General features: G+C 31.7%; 1 protein-coding gene across 1 annotated transcript; it reads right to left on the bottom strand.

Annotated features, from left to right (window-relative positions):
- Positions 1-2,632: 2,632 nt before the first annotated feature.
- Positions 2,633-3,556, bottom strand: LOC133291206 (zinc finger protein ZAT5-like). Its single transcript, XM_061489431.1, has one exon. The coding sequence runs from the start codon at positions 3,519-3,521 to the stop codon at positions 2,670-2,672; it is 852 nt and encodes a 283-aa protein (XP_061345415.1). The 5' UTR covers positions 3,522-3,556; the 3' UTR covers positions 2,633-2,669.
- Between the last annotated feature and the right edge of the window lie 14,503 nt (positions 3,557-18,059).

Genomic DNA, 18,059 nt, shown 5'->3' with positions numbered 1-18,059 from the left:
CTTCAGAATATGCTCCAAAAGCTAATTCAATCTCAGCCATTCAGCTTGTTGAGGTTGGAAGGCACGGCAAAACACTTTTAAGATAGGAAAATTCTTTCATGTGGAAATCAGATTGTGATACGTGCATGGTAGAATAATTAATTGTGAATTACTATATTTAAATCATTGAGCGTAATACTTTAAATTTACCCAACAAGAGAAAATATCAAAAACTAACGTAGTATACAAGCAAGGCTCTTGTTTGGGTTCAATCTCACATAATGGGCAGAAAAATTCGGTTTATGTTCTTCTTTGAAAAATGATACAAATTGATATTGGGCGTGTCTAGGGGTGCTAAACGAGCCAGGGGCCTTTGGCTCGGCTCATGAAAGCCTGAGCTTACATGTTTAAAATTGATTGTTGGAACCAGACTTGAAATTGTATAAAAGCTCGTTTAATAAAAAGGCCTCAGACTCTAATTCAAAAGCTCAGCCTTAGAGCCTCTCAGGCTGACCTAATATATTAATTTTTATTTTATATTTTTTATACTACTTGTGATAGCCATCTCTCTCTCCTCAATCCATTTCATCCCATTTTATTAATTAAATAGACTTTTTGAATGATTTTGTTTTATATTATGCTTTTTGGATATACATTAAATTTATGAATATTTATGAAATCACTAGTGCTGTTGATTTTATATTTTGTTTGGATAAATTTTTATTGTCTTATTTTTTTTAAACAGGCTAACATGCTAAATCAGACTTTTATTTTTTGTAAATAAGACAGGTCACAGGCTGAAATTATATTCATAACAGGTAACAGACTTGGTCAGACTGATACATTTAAATACAGACTTAACCTTTTAAGACCAAAGTTCGGCTCGACTCGGCTCGTTAACACCCCTAGGTGTGTCCTCATATTATGGCGAAGTTCATGGCATTATTGCTGAGATATATAATTGAAGAGATGTTTAAGTTCATATTACAGAGAGTTGAGTGACCAGAAATTAGGATAGACCTAACAAAACAAGGAAAGCAATGATTTATTATTATTAATTTTATAGTATTAGGGTACAAGTTTCCTTTTGATTAATTATAATAAGAATATATTATAATTAATATGAAGGAGAATATGTAATGGGAGGTTACACGACATGGAAGGAACTTCCCAACCTACATGTGCTAATGTCAATGAGTAATCACCTCTCTCCCATTTCTTATGCATTCGGACACCTCACGCAATGTACGTGTCCACATGCTTCGCTTCCCAGCATTCCCCAAAACGTGCACATAACTAACTTTAGATAAGTGGCCAGTGTAAGTGACTTAAAAGTCTTCCATCTCTTCCTCTCTCTCTCTTGCTTAATCAAAGTTTGATCTCTCACTATACAATACATGTTGACATATATGCCCTCGTTTTAGGCTAAGACAAATTAATACCATTTATGTTATCTAAATTCTCATTTTGTTATTTTTCATGAAGAGAAAAAAGAAGAAGAAAAAAGATCGAAATGTTGTCATTGGAACTGTCCCTTTCTCGCCTTCATTCTGTGAACTACATAAATAAGACCGAAGCTTAAAACTAGAAACTAAAAAGACAGATAAAGAGTATGGTTGATGGGTCCAAATAGTGGACCATAGTATAGCTCCTAATTAAATGTTTGTGGTCTGAGAGTCATCAGTATCTTTCTTGGGAGCATCAACTTTGTATGGGCTGGAACTTCCATGAGATAATCTCAAAGCTAGTTATTTATTCAATTTTATTCATATAAATAAAGTATTAATAAATTATCAAATTTAACCAGGTTTAATTAATTAATTTATTAACTTGCAAAAGTAAGAACAAAACAGTTGGTTAATTAGGTGAAACTGTTGAGCTTAAAAAGCTAAAAGAAAGGATTATATATTAAGGGGGGAGGGGGGTGAACCAGGAAATAAATTAACACTTAGCTTATTAGTGGATTTTAAATAATAGTTAGATATATTCATAGCCAGTGACATTTTTAAATAATTGGGTGTATGTGCTAATGGCACAGTCACATTTTCCAAACTAATCCTTTATTCTAGACAATAAACGAAACAGAGTGAGTGTGGTAGCTAGAGTGAGTGAGAACTGTGAAAGATAGGGACTGAAAGGAAAGGAAAAGGAAAACTTTTGAGCTTTATTAAAATAATAATAATAATAAAAAAAACCCACACAAAGGAAGCCTATTCCGTAACTTTTGGTTGTGGTGGTGGTGCAACCAAACCCTAAGACATGTCGATCCATATGTCACTGCTCTATCTATTTATCCCAGCTCTTACACAATCGTTCTCCCTTTAGAAGAAACAGCCAAACTAGAACTAGATAATGACTCAAAACATTAAAATTAAAAAGAGAATAAAAAGAAAAAAGAAATAAAGATGCCCCTATTATATGACTCCAGCACTTTTCGTGAATGAAAGGCAACCATGAACACTAACCAATTACTTAAAAAAAGTGTATTCCAAAACTTCAACAAGTAGATAATCCAAATGGTGAAATGCTTAATTAAATCCAAAACCAAAAAATAATCCCAAAAGAATCGATAATTACGAATAATTGTAAATTAAAATAAAGCTAATAATTCACATTGATCATTGATCAAAAGAATATAATTTTTTTTGTCCCTCCTTTGATCCAATTCCAAATTCCCCACCCTGGCTGGCCTAATAATGGCAACCCACCAAAGCCGGAGCAGCAGACAGCGCTAAAGATTTTTGGGTCGCCGGAAACTGAAACTTCGAATCCCGGAGATCATCCTCCGGCGCCGGAAGGTTAAGATCCAAATCTAGAACATTCCGAGGCTTAATTTCCACACAAGTTGTCTGAGCAGATGCTCTGTGCCTCCTCATATGTCCACCCAATGCTTGTCCAGATGTGAATTCAGAACCACAAATGGAACACTCATGAATCTTGGGCTTGTGATTTCCATGGAAATTACCTCTGTTATTATTATTATTATTATTATTACTATTACCGCACCCTAACTGAAGGGAAACCAAAGGGCTAATCTTCACATGGGTTGGCTTTGCTTCTTCAAACTCACAACTCGTGATTGGTTGCACCACCAGCGGCGGCGGTTGCGGTGGTTTCTTTTCCTCCGGCGGCGGCGTCAACTTTGGCTTCTTATGACTTGCCCTGTGACCACCCAGTGCTTGAAAAGAAGGGAATGTTCTGTTGCAAGTTTTGCACTCATAAATATAGAAACCAATTTTGGTACCAATCTCTGTTGTCTTATCTTCTTCAGTTTGGTGCTTATGATGATGAAGATTTTCTCTTTCTCTTTCTCTTCCTCTTCCTTGGGCAAGGAGAATCAAGCAATTAGCCATGTCTTCTTCTTCCTCAAAGGTGTTGGATGAAAACGAGCCATAGTCGCCGCCGCCGCCGCCACCGGAAGCACTTGAGCAGCTAGAAGTCATGGCAGCAACGGCACAAGGCGACAAAGGCCTCAGACGCCGCTTTGTGCGCTTCCCCTTTGCGATGTCGTTATTACACGACATGTCCATTTCAGACAACATCCTCAATAAAACAGTGTCTGAATATGAATAATAACAGAGAGGAAGAAAGAGAGGGAGGAGTGTGTATGTATGTGTGTGTGTGTGTGAAATGGTTTATATATATTGGGAGTGAATGGGCAACAAAGAGGTTTTGTTACAGAATAGTCAGCCACCCAAAATCTTCTTTGCTTTTCCAACCTTGGAAGTGTTCCTAACAAGGAAAAGTTCTTTTTTTTTTCTTTTTTTTTTTCACGCGCCTTTCACTGCACTCGCTCTACGCTTCAATCATGACCACACTTTTGGCCTCTCTTTCTGTTTTACTGCTCAGGTTGTCACTTTTTTTTATGAAGGAATATTTTATTTTATTTTTCCCGCAAAGTTTGTGCCGAGCACACTATGTTGACATGGAGTGCATGTACTGCATGCGTATAATTCATCAAAGATTAAACATGCTTTGTATTTTGCAATTTATGTTCAAATTTAATGAGTTGGAATGTCTCGGTTAGTGTGTGTTTTTTAACTAGCGAGTGGAGTGGCCAAGATTAAATTCGATTTTATGTGTAACTGTTAAAATGGAAAATGGTAAAATGGGCTTAAAGTGTTGAAGAAAGAAAGGTTGTTGTTAAATGTTAACGTTCTGAATCGGTTTCACTGTCTTTGGTTAGACGATTATTTAGGCCAAACTTATACAAACCCATTAAAGCAAAGATTGCACGTTAAAAGCATGTCATCCCGTCATTCAGTTCAGTTTTAAAGAAAAGTACTAATCCATATGGAGGAGTGATAAGAGATTCGGGTGACTTTCAAGCAAACGCCCCCACCCCTTTTTATTTTTTTCTTTTATATATATTTTATTTATAAGTGAGCATTCCAACAAGAAAAGAAAAGGACATAAGTGGCATGTGATTAAGTATAGGATTCGGTTAAGGACTAAGGAGTAAGGTGGGTATATGTAGCATACAAGTATATGACCTAAGCACTTTAGGACGGTTCCTACTTTGAATAAATACCGCTTATTCCTTTTAATTCCTTGGTTAGATTTAATCTTCTGCTTAAAGGTACGTCCAGGACTTGAGACTGCAGATAATATGTCATAATAAACAATTATTGCTAATTCAATGTTGATGATTTCATGTTCTTATATATAGGACTTTTGAAATTTAATCAAGTCATTGGTTTAATTTGGCTTGTAAAGAAGCCTTTGTTTCATTATCAAAGAATGTGCCTTACGGAATATCGTTATATAGTGAAATAATGCGCTTCTAGTATTTGTTTTTTTCTTACTCTATATTTTTTTTTAATAAGTGTTCTAATTCCTTATATGACATATGTATCTCAACGATTAAGGGGGCGTTTGGTTGAGGAGAAATTTTTTGAATACTAGAAAAATGTAATTACTAGGGAAATGGTTGGAAAGTGAATTTGGTAGGAAACTATAAAAAATGTTGTTTGGTTGAAAAAAAATTTACCGAAAAAATTTGGTAACATGAGGGTATTTTGGTATGGGTTAGCTTTCACCTTTTGCTATTTACCCATCTAACCAAGGAAAACCACCTCTAAGAAAGCTTTCTAAACAGTGACAATTCCTCCATTTCAACGGCCAAATCTGGATAGCTATGCAATATGAATAGGTGGGGAAATTTTAAGAAACTCTCTACCAAACAAGGAAATCAACAATGGCCAACTTGATTTGATGGGAAAATTTTAAGAAACCCCCAACCAAACAGCACCTAAGTTTAATCTTGTTCGTCAGTTAAGTCATCCCTTTTGAGTTTTTTTGTTCTTGTCTGTGTGATAATTAATCAAGCATATTATTCAACTTTAATTTAGATCATATAATATATAAATAAATAGATAAATTATTAATCAGATAATATTGTGTAAGGAGCAAGATCTTTTGACATCAGTGTCAAATTTTAAAATTTGACACCAAATCCTATCCGTTGATTTCTGCCAATCAACGGTTATCATTTATTGGGAATCAAATTTATTAATTAATATTAATTATCAATAAATGATAACCATCGATTGGCGAAAAATCAACTGATAAAATTTGGTGTCAAATTTCAAAGTTTGACACCGATGTCAAGGATCCTATCCCATTGTGTAATATTCAAATAAAGAGATTGAAGCATTTGACTCTCATGGAGTGGTACTGTATTGGTTTACTAAAATGTTAGTTACTGGTTAAGTAGATCTCAAATCATTGACTTAATCGTCTATACTAAGACAAGGTCCACTAGTGGGTGAGCAATATTATTTACCCATTGATGTGTAGTACCATTCAAAAGAAGAACAACATACACCACTAACAGTGAAAGGAAAAAGGTTTTTGTCGTCGGTAGATGTTGTTCACTGAAATCGGAATCATCAAATCATTGCATTTGGTGTATCTAATATAAGTCAATAGTTATATATGTTTCATGGCAACTAATAATATTGTCTATTGTTGTCTAGTGGCATCGTATCGAGAGGGCCTCTGTTTCACTCCACATTATTACCACTGTACTAGCTACCATCTTTCATTTGGTGTGATCAGGATTAGTTTGTTGGCTTAGATCTAAAGTAGTTCATTATCAGGTTCATGTACCGTTGACCCACATCTTATGATGCTATAGCTTATCATCATTCTATTAATTAATTTGAAGTTATTCAAAACTCAAGCAAGTTGGTTGGTCCATATATAAATCCCTTAATTTATAAATATATTTAAGTTCTATTGAATTTAGATTTTCTCCAGTTGCCGAATAACAGAAGAGTATTCTTTTAAAGAGATAAAGACACAATTTTGAATCTAACTAATAGTTTGCCTTAATAGGTCTCTATATAATAAAAAATGTGTCCGCATCATATCTCTCCCGAATAAGATATTCGTGTGATGGTTTGAATCTTCATATTTGTGTTTGATTGACTACTCATGCTCATGTAATTAGGAGATCATTAATAGTTGTGTGGAAGAGAATAATTGAGAGTAATAGATCAGGACATGCTAATAGGTAACATCATAGAGCTTGGAAACCAAGTCAACAATTAAGTTACTATTAAAAATGTAATAACTCTTTGCCACGTTCTTTTGTTAGAATCTTTGCACGGATGAATCTGTAAGCTACTACCTTATTTCTTAGTAGCGATATGCAATTGTTGTGATTACGGCAAGTATACGGATCGTTTCAAGTAATAAAGTAGTGAGAAAAGTATCGTCCCACGAGGATTAAAGCATCAACTACTATCATAACTATTCACTTTAATTTGGACAATTCGATTTGGTTTGAAAAAAGATTTTGAATTAAAATAAAAGTAATTAAAATTTATTGCAGTAAAAATCAAGAACATTCAAGAATATTCAAGAACGCAAAGAATATTAAACTTTAATGACAAACTGTAGTCAAGGTTTACTTCACCTTTGATCCTCCTATATAAATCTGAATTAATCCTATAATTACTTAACACAACAGTTCAAACAATTCATCTTCTTTAAATCAGTTAGTTAAATCCTAATGTCTTAGTGTATTTAACTCTTTAACCCATTAGAACCCTAGTGTCCTAGTGATCCTTTTTGAATTAAGCATTAAGTTGGATGATTATAAAGTTTGCAATTTATACAAGCCTATGTCTAGATCATGCACAAATTGTTATTTTACCCTTGTCAAGATTAAAATTCCAATATGCCTATAGCGAGCTCTAAGCCTCAAAACCCTATAAAATTGATCAGATCTCATAAGGCTATATAAAAATAATGTAAAGTAAAATAAAACTAATTGAATTAAAATAATTATAAAAACAACTCAAAATTCATAAAGGATTCACATCGGATCCATAACCTTAACTACAAAAGAAATCTAGCCAGACATATCTGACTTAAACAAAATAAAGAAATAAAAAGTAGAGTAAACACCCTTTTTAGTCTCTGTCAATATCTACGAAGTCCTTTTTAGTCCCTGGCAATAAAAAAGGACCAAATTGGTCCCTGAAATTACAAAAAAGGGGCCATGTTAGTCCTTATGTCAACTCCCAAATATGTAGAGTGGCCATTTTCTTGTACTTTCAGGGGACCAATTTGGTCCTTTTTTATTGCCAGGGACTGAAAAGGACTTCGTAGATATTGCCAGGGACTAAAAAGGGTGTTTACTCTAAAAAGTATTCATCAAGAAGAAGAAAAGAAGAAGAAGAAGAATCAGAGGTCTTCAATCTTCAATTTCTCTGAAATCCCGATCTCCAGCGTATGCCTCCAAGAGTTCTCTCAACTTCTTAATCTCTCCAAAAGTCTCTAGCCAAAGATCATGAATCAGGGTTTACAACCCCTTTTTTTATAGTTTAATGTAGAATCCAACCAAATCTTGATCAAATCTTTGAGGTAGAATCCTCCTTAAACTGTGATTGAATCTATTTAAAAATTGGTCATGTGCTTCCCGCGCTACTAGTGCAGATCCCACGCTGCTAGCGCGGTAAAAATAACAAAGGTAGCTAAATCCCGTGCTACTAGTGCGGATCCCGCGCTTGTGCGCTTGTAGCGCGACACTTTTGCATTGTGAAAATTTTCCCGCGCTACTAGCGCAGATCTCGCGCTTATAACGCGGCAACTCTACCTTTTGCTTTTTCTTGTGCTTAAAACACGTTCTTTTCTAATACTTTTTCCTACAAAAACCACAGAAATTCAGTGAGAGAAAAATTGAGCATGATTTATCAACTTTATAACAAATTTAAGCATTTTTCTTTCCAAGTGATTTAAATCCTTGCTCTTTTTAACTTTGAAAACTATATATGGTGGAGGCATATCAGCAATGTAGATACGTTAATTAGTACATGAGTTTAATGTATTTTATATTGTAGAAGATAAAATTATTCCCTATGCATAAAAAAAGTGTGTGGGAACCATACTTTCTTTTCCTCTCTCTTCTCTTCACATAACCTCATACACTTTTATATGTGTATATAGAAGATAATTTTATCTCATACAATATGAGAAACATCAAATCCTGTATATATTTACCACAACAAGGACATGAGGTCTAGATATAAAATCGACTAGTAAAGGAGGATTAAGCACGATGTTAGGCCTTCTAATCACGATAGTGTTTAAAGGATTAATTTCTGATCGATTCGAGAGGATTGAGAATGTCCAACTAGAAATTGATACTTGTATCTTGGATCAAAACGCTCGCGGGAGTCTATGGAAAAGACACCGCAAGGGGTAGTAGATCGTGTGTACTATGTTAACAATTTTCAACCTTATATTCACATTTTCTTTTTGATAATTTTGCATACTATGTTAATAATTACATAAAATAAACATCAAATTAAAGTTATTAAATAAAGTCTCAACACACAAGTTGAGCGGGATTAAGGCTTTGTTTGAGAGTTTGGAGGGAAAGGAAAGGAAGGGGATCTAACAGGGAGGGAGGGGAAAGAAGAGAAGGGTATTCCCTTACCTTGTTTGAGAGTTAAAAATATAGTGATGAAGAAAAATGAAGGGTTAATGAGATATTTTCGTAATTTTACCCTGTTTAAAAAAATTAATATAATTATTATATTTTACGAGTAAAATTAAATTTAAAATTTCTAAAAAAATTATCTATGTACTTTTCACACTACTATAAAAGATCATATTTTAAATGGAATTTTTTTGTTGCAAACGAAAAAAATTTAGACAAAATGTGCTTTGTCCAAAGCGATAGAATTTAGTATTCGTCGAAATTTTTGATGGAAATAAATTTACATCAAAAATTTCTACAAAAAACAATCCATAGAAAATCTTGCTTTTTCGTCAAAAAATAAAGCATTAACATAATATTTATTTAATAAATTCCTTCAAATATTTTCACACGGATTAATGAAATTGGGTGAGGTTTCACACGGATTAATGACATTTTTTTTTTTGAAATTTTTGTCGAAAAAACTTCTCTAAGAAAATTTCGATTGAAAAGTAAAATCCATAACAAATTTTTTGAAGGAAAACAAATTTCGTCAAAAAATTTCAGGCAAATTGATGATATGAGGTGAGGTTTCACATGAATTAATGACATATTCTTTTCCGAATTTTTGAAGAAAAAATTCCGTCGAAAAATTTTGACTGAAAAACAAATTCCATCAAAAAATTTCACACAGATTGATGATATTTTTTTTTCAAAAATTTTCGATCCGAAATTTTCAACGAAAAAAAATTCTGGTAAAAAAATTTCAAAGGAAAAAATTTTTGTTGAAAATTTTCATGCAGATTGATGACGTGAAATTTTACGTCGAAATTTCTTCAAAAATTCATAAAAGAATATGTCATTAATTCGTGTGAAACCTCACCTCATATCATCAATATGCCTGAAATTTTTTGACGAAATTTGTTTTCCTTCAAAAAATTTGTTTTGGATTTTATTTTTCAATCGAAATTTTCTTAGAGAAGTTTTTTCGACAAAAATTTCAAAAAAAAAATATGTCATTAATCCGTGTGAAACCTCACCCAATATCATTAATCCGTGTTTTGCCTTTTTTTTCAAAAATTTTGACAAAAAAAATATTACGTCGAAATTTTTTATAGAATTTAATTTCTGTCAAAAATTTTGACAAAAATGATTTCTTAAATATTTTCGATAGAAAAAAAGTCCATCAAAAGTTTTGACAGAAAAAATATTCCGTGAAAAATTATCAACGGAAAAAATAATTTTGTTGGAAAGGGAATCAAAAATTTTGATGAAAATGTTTTTCGTCCAAACTTTCGACAGAATCTAGATTATGTTAAAAATTTCGACGAAATTTTTGTCCATCGATAATTTGGGTGAGTGATTATGACCAAATTTTGTTCCGTCTTTATTTTTGAGGGAATGTGATTTCCATAAAAAATTCCATCACTATTGTTGGCGAAATATTTTTCGTCGATAAATTCTGTCGGTATTTGAAACTTTTCTAGTAGTTTCACATTTAAAAAATGATTAACATTTATGTTGTTTTTACATTTTAATGCTAAGAGAAAATAAATAATTCTTATATCCCCCCCCCACCCCCCCAAAATCCTCCAACCCATATTTTAAGGGTGAGAAGGGTTTTGGAGGATTATACAAAAATCCTCAATTCCTTTTCTCAATTTTTTAAAACTCAAAATAGGGGAATATATGAATAAAACCCTCATTTTTCTTTCCTTTCCTTTCTAAAAGTGACTCCCAAATAAGGGTCCAATCCAATAACAACCCAAAGATTCAATAATAAAGACTTAAAGAGTAAGGAAGTGCGTTTATCCCGCGTATACATAATCCTACAAACTCCCAGATGGATTGATAACAACACAAAATTCATAGACCTTCTTAGAGCCAATGATTGAACGACAAACATTAGCTTCTAGCAAAACTTATATATCATAACCTACCAATAGACATCTCGCATACGAGATAAACTGAGACCACCTCAACCCACCAATGGGAATGAATCTCGTCAAACTAAAACGACACAAGTAAGTCAAGTTGATGCTGTATAAAGGAGGTTTAAAGCTTAGGTGTAATTATCTTCTCCATTATAACTTCAGCTTATTAATTAAACAATGACTTAAGCGTGGAAATGTCTCGCATTTATCTCCATCTGTCCCAGTCAAGCAAAGATTTCCAACTTCAGAGCAACCATGGAATCATCTTGTGCCGCTGCCCATCAAATCCCGTTGAAGTATCACTTCAAGTACCATTTAGACTAGGCTCATCCGTGTGTAATCAGATTAAAATATTCTTGGACTGATTAGTTTTTATTTAAAAAAAAAAAATTGTAAAAGGGGAATGATGGAGATAGACTGGGTTGATGTGAGAAAGGCCGCAGAGACTTGATGAGCTTTTAATTTGTTCTCTATTTATGTAATAAGGAGTTTAATTAAAAATTAAAATAAAATCCTTGTATACCTATTATTATGCATGTATAGGTAGAGTCATTTAATTATATTTATCGTAGTTGAAATGGCATTCAAAACTTATTCCCCATTGTATTTGATATTCTAATACCAATTAATATTTCCGATACATTTCCCTTTCTTTTTTTATGAAGTTTTTCTGATACATTTGTAATACCAATTAGATTCAAGCACATGCGCCATCGGAGAATCAGCTTCCGTATAGAGTGATGCATAGGTAAGTGACATGCTTTGCAGCAGTCAGTAGAAGGTTCAATGTACAGTGAAGTTTTCTGAATAATAATAAGAAAAAATTTACTCTTATGCTACATGTGATAAGTTTCTTTCCTACACACTCTTCGATAATTGTATCATATTTTTCTTTTCTTTTCTTTTTATTTTTCAAGTGGTGGAATCCACAAGTTTGTCTCTATGACATCCTGTGGGGGGGCTAAAAATTAAATATTTATTTCTCTCTTCAAACATAATATATGATAGGCCAAAATACGAAAAATTAAATGTTTATACCTGTTTGGATCTTCTTCTTTTTTAAGCTAGCAGCTACTTATAAGCATAAGCTAGGCTAAACAAGTTTTGAAAAAAAAAAATTATAATAAAAAGCTCTTTTTTTTAAGCTCTTATATGTTTTTTTTGAATTGTGTTTTTTTTTAAATGAACAGTTATAAAGACAAATAGAGAGATAATTTTCTTGAAATATGTGCTTTTAAGCTAAAAAATTTATGTAATTATTAAGCAGCTTTTAACTTTTTTTTAGCTTTAGCTTATTTCGTTAACTTTATTGGAGAGAGAAAAAATGCACTCAGAGTTAGAGGAATTTCAATAGATATAGGACTTGAGAATACAAAGAGGCTCTAAAAACTCTGTTGTGGGAGAAAAGTACTTCACATTAATGGAGAGGAAAAATGGAGGTTTCTTGCATTATACTTATGTTACAATTTTTTTTTCAAATTTTGAAGGGCGGCCGCCAACCCTAGCACCCCTGGGTTTGTCCCTGTATGACATGAGATGACTTATCTCATTTAACATGAGATTAGTAAAATGCTAATAATAATAAAAATAATAATAATGGAAATTATGAGGCAAAACGACGGCAGATTCTTAGCGTAGCAAATTCAATGTGTTAAGTTGTGGTGTCTGAGGCACGTAACGTCAGGATTGGATGCTGCCATAACCTGCTAGTGACATATCGGGATATAATTGCTCTGCTCTGCCTTTTCCTCCACCATTTCCTTTTGAGAAAGAAAGAAAAAATATATTAATGGAAAATAAATAAAAAAGAATGAGATTAGAAAAGGAAGGGGCGGTGTGGTTCAGAAAGTACAGCATTCTTCCACATCCCTATTGCACTCCAAGCAGCCTTTTGCAACTAAGACCATGCTGCAATATTTAATTTTTTCAACTTCTCCGCGTAATTTGAAATTTTTTGGTGAGTAAATGTCAGAGATAAGTTATAATTATAAAATTTTTATTTATGAATTATATTATGTACTTTAAATAATATATACTCAAATAATATATATTATTCATAATACATAATATAATTCATAAGAGTTTATAAATAATTTTTTTTTAAATATAATCTTGCTATAAATGCTACGTTTATTCTTCTTACAAACTAAATGCACGTTTTATGTGTCATCACATACCAAAAGACGAAAAAAGCGGTCAAATTTTTATCATATGTGTGATATCATTTTTTTTTAATATCGATCTTAATTATTTTTTGAGACAAGTCGATCCTCGATAATTTCATAAATTTTAACTATTTGAGTCAATTATAAAATTAATTCTGATAATCGCTCCTTAAAAATATATTTAATAAGAATCGAAGTGAAATTTTTTCTACCTCTACTCATTCTTACTCTACTCGTTGAGTTGTTATTCTTCTTTTTACCTAATGGGATGATAAGGACTGCTTAATTGTCAAAGAGTGAGTTCTTAATTTCAGAGCTAGAGAACGAGAATAAAAAAGTGACATCTAATGCTGCACTTCGATTGACCGATATTTAATATATATATATATATATATATATATATATATATATATTTATAGATATTTCAATTAATTCATCGTTTTGTGACTAATTTGATTCGGAGCAGATCATGAAATTAATGACTTAAACCTTTTTGAAAGATGATATTGGAAAGAATCAAACACATCTCTCATTTCCAACTACTCAATTCCTGATACCAACTGAACTACCATCGTTTAATCCGATATTTAATATTTTTATATACGGTTAAGTGGTTAAAAGAAAATCATTGCTTGATTTGTAACCAAAGTAGACAAGAATAGTTGGGGTACTGTTGAACACACTAGACAATGCACACATCAACAATTAGCACAAAGACACTGAAATTAGTGGACATAATACTCCAACTCCACTTTAACAGTTCACATGTCGTTGAGGGAGAGAAGCTTGTGAACCACTCGTAAGAACAAACAAGTTAGTTGTAGCTAAAGCACATCATATAAATATTATACTTTTTACTTTATTCATGTGTATCACATTTTCCTAAAACATTTTTGTTTTTCTTTATTTTTCTTTGGTCAGGAGTGAATGAACTGTCTTTCGGAAACGAAAATTTTCGCATTATCCATACAACATCAACCATGGCAAACGCATACGACCCAAGACGGTGACATGATGCAGTACTTCATTTTTATTTTTATTTATTTTTTGTTGGAAAAATTCCCACTTCACGAGCATAGTTTTCCTTTTTCCTCTGGGATAACAAGAAAGATGCCTTTGTTGCTAGTTGGAGAATGGTCTTAAAATAATTCTGAGCATTATGTTCCCTCATATGAAAGATGCTAGCTCCAATTATTTCTTCTTCTTCTTCTTAATTTCACACTGCAGAAATACTAATACTAATAAATTGCTTCTTCTTTTTTGGGAGAATAATGCTAATAAATTGCTAGGTTGTGGATATGTGTATGATGATCTGCAGATAGATTAATGTATTGTGAGAGACTAAATATTTGAAAAAGAATAAGAAAAAGGAAAAGCACTAGTAAAAAGAAATGAATTAAAGCTTACACAATAAAGGGGGAAACTAAAATAGTTAAGCTACCTTAATATCAATGCCATATATATATATATATACACAAATTTTTTATTTACAAATTTTCACAAACTACATTATTTCTGACCGGTCATACTGCAATCAAGAGTATATGACCGATCAGACTTAGTATAATTTGTAAAAAAAATTATAAACGGATTCTTCTCATATATATATGTGTGTATATATATATGGGAAATCATTTTCTTATGTTGTTGAAAATTATTTTCTCATGTTGTGAGGTATCAAAATTCGTGTTATCTTTTTTTTTTTTTAACAAGTGGTGGGACCTACCATTTGTTGTGTCTATAGCATGAGAGATGTTATATGATGTGAGACACAATAAACTTAGGTTTATATATATATATAGGGTTTGTTTTTTCTGATGTTACTTTAGATAATTTTATCTAATGTTCATCAAAACGACGTCATTTTGGGACGAAAATCATGGTATTTTTATAATTTTAATTTATTTCAGGGTTATAATAGTCTTTATCGCTTTAATTTTTTAATTTTTCAACCCCAAAACGACGTCGTTTCGATGAACATTAAATAAAGTTATCTAAAGTAACATCGAAAACTTTTTTCCCATATATATATATATATATATATATATATATATATATATATAATACTTCAAGAATAAAAATTGGTTTCTCGCGGACACAATAAACTAGTAGGGTCCACGAGTTAGTTTTTCTTTCTCCTCAATTCAGATTCTTTCTCCTTGTTATTATCTCTTCTGGAAACTTTTATTTCATCCTGTAACATTATTGTTGTATTTCCGGTAAAAGAGTGAGACTGCGAGCAAATATTTTTTTCACCTTTGTGCACACACAATTTTAAATCTTACGTAAATGATCAAAAATAATTTTACTAAAGTAAAGCGTTCACACAATACAAATGGTTGTTACTTTTACCAATAAAGGTGATGGACATGGTTCAACTCCTGTGGAACTCATTTGAACTACTAATTAGCAGCCGTTAAATAACTATCACAAAAAAAGAGGTTAAGGTATTCATTGTACAAAGGGTACTTGTTAGGCACTACTAGTTTAGGAGCAAGTGCAATTAATTAGCTTGGCATTGCTTATCTCAAAAGTCATGAGGAAGGAAAACCAGTAAACCTAATACTCACTCCACCTCGTGGAGGTGAAGACAAGGTAGTTTGTTACAACTAGGCATGCAACACCACGCATTTACACTATAACAAACAAAGACTCTATCTACTCATTCATCACTTTGTTTTTATTCAATATTATTTTTTTTGAAAATATTTCAATCGGTTCATTGCTTCGCAATTAATCCGATTCAGGACGAGTTCAGGATTAAAGCTTTAAATCCCTCCCAAAAGTGATATTGAGGAGATTCGAACACATGCTCTTGCCCCACCTGCTTAGCTCTCATGCGCCAACTGAGCTACCACCATTTGATTTTTATTCAACATTATTGTTTTTTAGTGAATGAACAGGCTTTGACAAAACAATTTTAATTTAAGAGGTTCTTGATTCGCATATCTGTAGAATATACATCACCCTATGATCTGCCTAAACAATTATAAAAAGAAATGAAAAAGTAAAATAATAATCTCCGGTCTAATAAGAAAGGGGGTTTCTTAGATTTGATACTCACTTTTAAAGGCCTAAAAATCACAATGCAATCATTTACTAAAAGTTTAAGGTAATTTTATGAAATTAAAACATATGATTTTATGAAAAGAAATGAAAAAGTAAAATAATAATCTCCGGTCTAATAAGAAAGGGGGTTTCTTAGATTTGATACTCACTTTTAAAGGCCTAAAAATCACAATGCAATCATTTACTAAAAGTGATTAAGGTAATTTTATGAAATTAAAACATATGATTTTATGAGTTACCTTTTTTGAGTAATTATGTAAAAATAATTAATATAATTAAATACAACTTTATAAAATAAATATTTTCTTTTTTCTAATTATATTATTTCAATGGCCATCTTTACATTGTCGAGAATGAAAAACATTAAACTGAGTTATTACTTTAGAAAATAAAAATAAAAAGTCTCCATATTTATCAATAATTGATTCAAGTGGAAAGCAATTTATTTTTATTAATCATAAATTTTAGAGTTTAAAAGTTTTAAGAATGGAGAAATTTAGTATTGGAAGAGCCATCTCAATATGAACCCAAAAATCCTTGAATTGGATTAAATCGGCTAGATATAAAAAAATATTAAAAAATTATATCTATCTTTGTTAAAAATCAACTATTAGTATTATAATCTACATTCATTACAAATTATAAATTTATTATAATTATTTTCCTACTAAGAGATTGATAATACTTTTAATTTTCTTTTTAAAGTGAATAACCACTTTACAGGAGTCAAATTTGAATAACTATATGTAGTATTTCACTTGACGAAAACAATATTTTTAGTTGTCAATGTTGGCAAGTAAAGAAATTTCTAAATAACGCAATGATTATTCCAATTTTTTTTTTTCCGTTTCTACATTGAGTTTTTTTTAATGAAAATCTTCAAGCATAATTTTATTTTTTACAAAAGAAGAAAATCTTAAACGTTACCCTTTTCTTCTTTTCCCATTCCCGGGACACCAACTAGTAGTTGGCAGAACTTGGGTAATTGTTTAAAAATTAATTTTCTGGTCTCATAATTGACAACACATAATTGAGATATATACACACGAAAAAGTGGAAAAATAAAAAATTGCATATATAATTTAACAGAAAAATATTTCTGCAGTTAATGCAGATAAGTTATCTGCATTTACTTCTAAAACGAAGTCGTTTTAGGATTGAAAGATTAAAAAATTATAATTATAAAGACTATAATAATCCTGAAATAATTTAAAATTACAAAAACACCATGATTTCCGTCCAAAACGACGTCGTATTGAGCTTAACTGCAGAAAAAGCGAACCCATAATTTAATAAGTCTACACGTTAATCATAATTTTCAAAAGAATCTTTCTAACATTATTTCATTAAATTATGAGCCGCTATTAAAATTAAACTTTCTTAAAATTACCTTCTCTTTTTTCTTTTCCCCTTAGCTAGTATGTACTTCACTTTACTTTATTTCACTCCCTTAGCTAGTATGTACTTCACTTTATTTTCTCTCGCCTCCCTCGTGAGGAAACTTTTCCATCAAAATTACACATCTTACTGCAAGTGCAAACCAATAGCCAAACTCGTAAGAGCATAACATAAGTATTAGCATTTCAAGTGTAAAAAGTAAAAACTACCATACCAAATGACACCCTTAAATTGTTGCTATGTATAAAGTACATTTGAAGTTAGGTGGTGTCATATGAATTTGTTCTTTTTAAACTTGAATGAATTATCATCCTTGAACAAATGAGTTATTATGGCTCATTTTTCTCAACGGTTACCATTCACCGGTACATGCCTAATTGCAAGTTGCTTCCATTCTAAGCCGAACTGCTAACTACAAAAAGTTGTTGCTTGCGAAAGTAGTCGTGACTCATAATTAATAATGGATAAAGGAGTTAGCTGACCCTTTCAATGCCACCTTATTTCATTATGCTCACAGAAGCATTCTTAAGCCACACAAAAAATCCACAGTTCTTTAGCTTAAGTATCATAATAATAATTTAG

The sequence above is a fragment of the Gastrolobium bilobum genome, unplaced genomic scaffold (genome assembly GCF_033153095.1).
Source record: "Gastrolobium bilobum isolate Gb01-03AN ecotype WA unplaced genomic scaffold, APGP_CSIRO_Gbil_v1 utg1383, whole genome shotgun sequence".
NCBI lineage: Eukaryota > Viridiplantae > Streptophyta > Magnoliopsida > Fabales > Fabaceae > Gastrolobium > Gastrolobium bilobum.
Note: the sequence above shows the minus strand (reverse complement) of the source record. Positions and strands in the feature narration are given on the sequence as shown.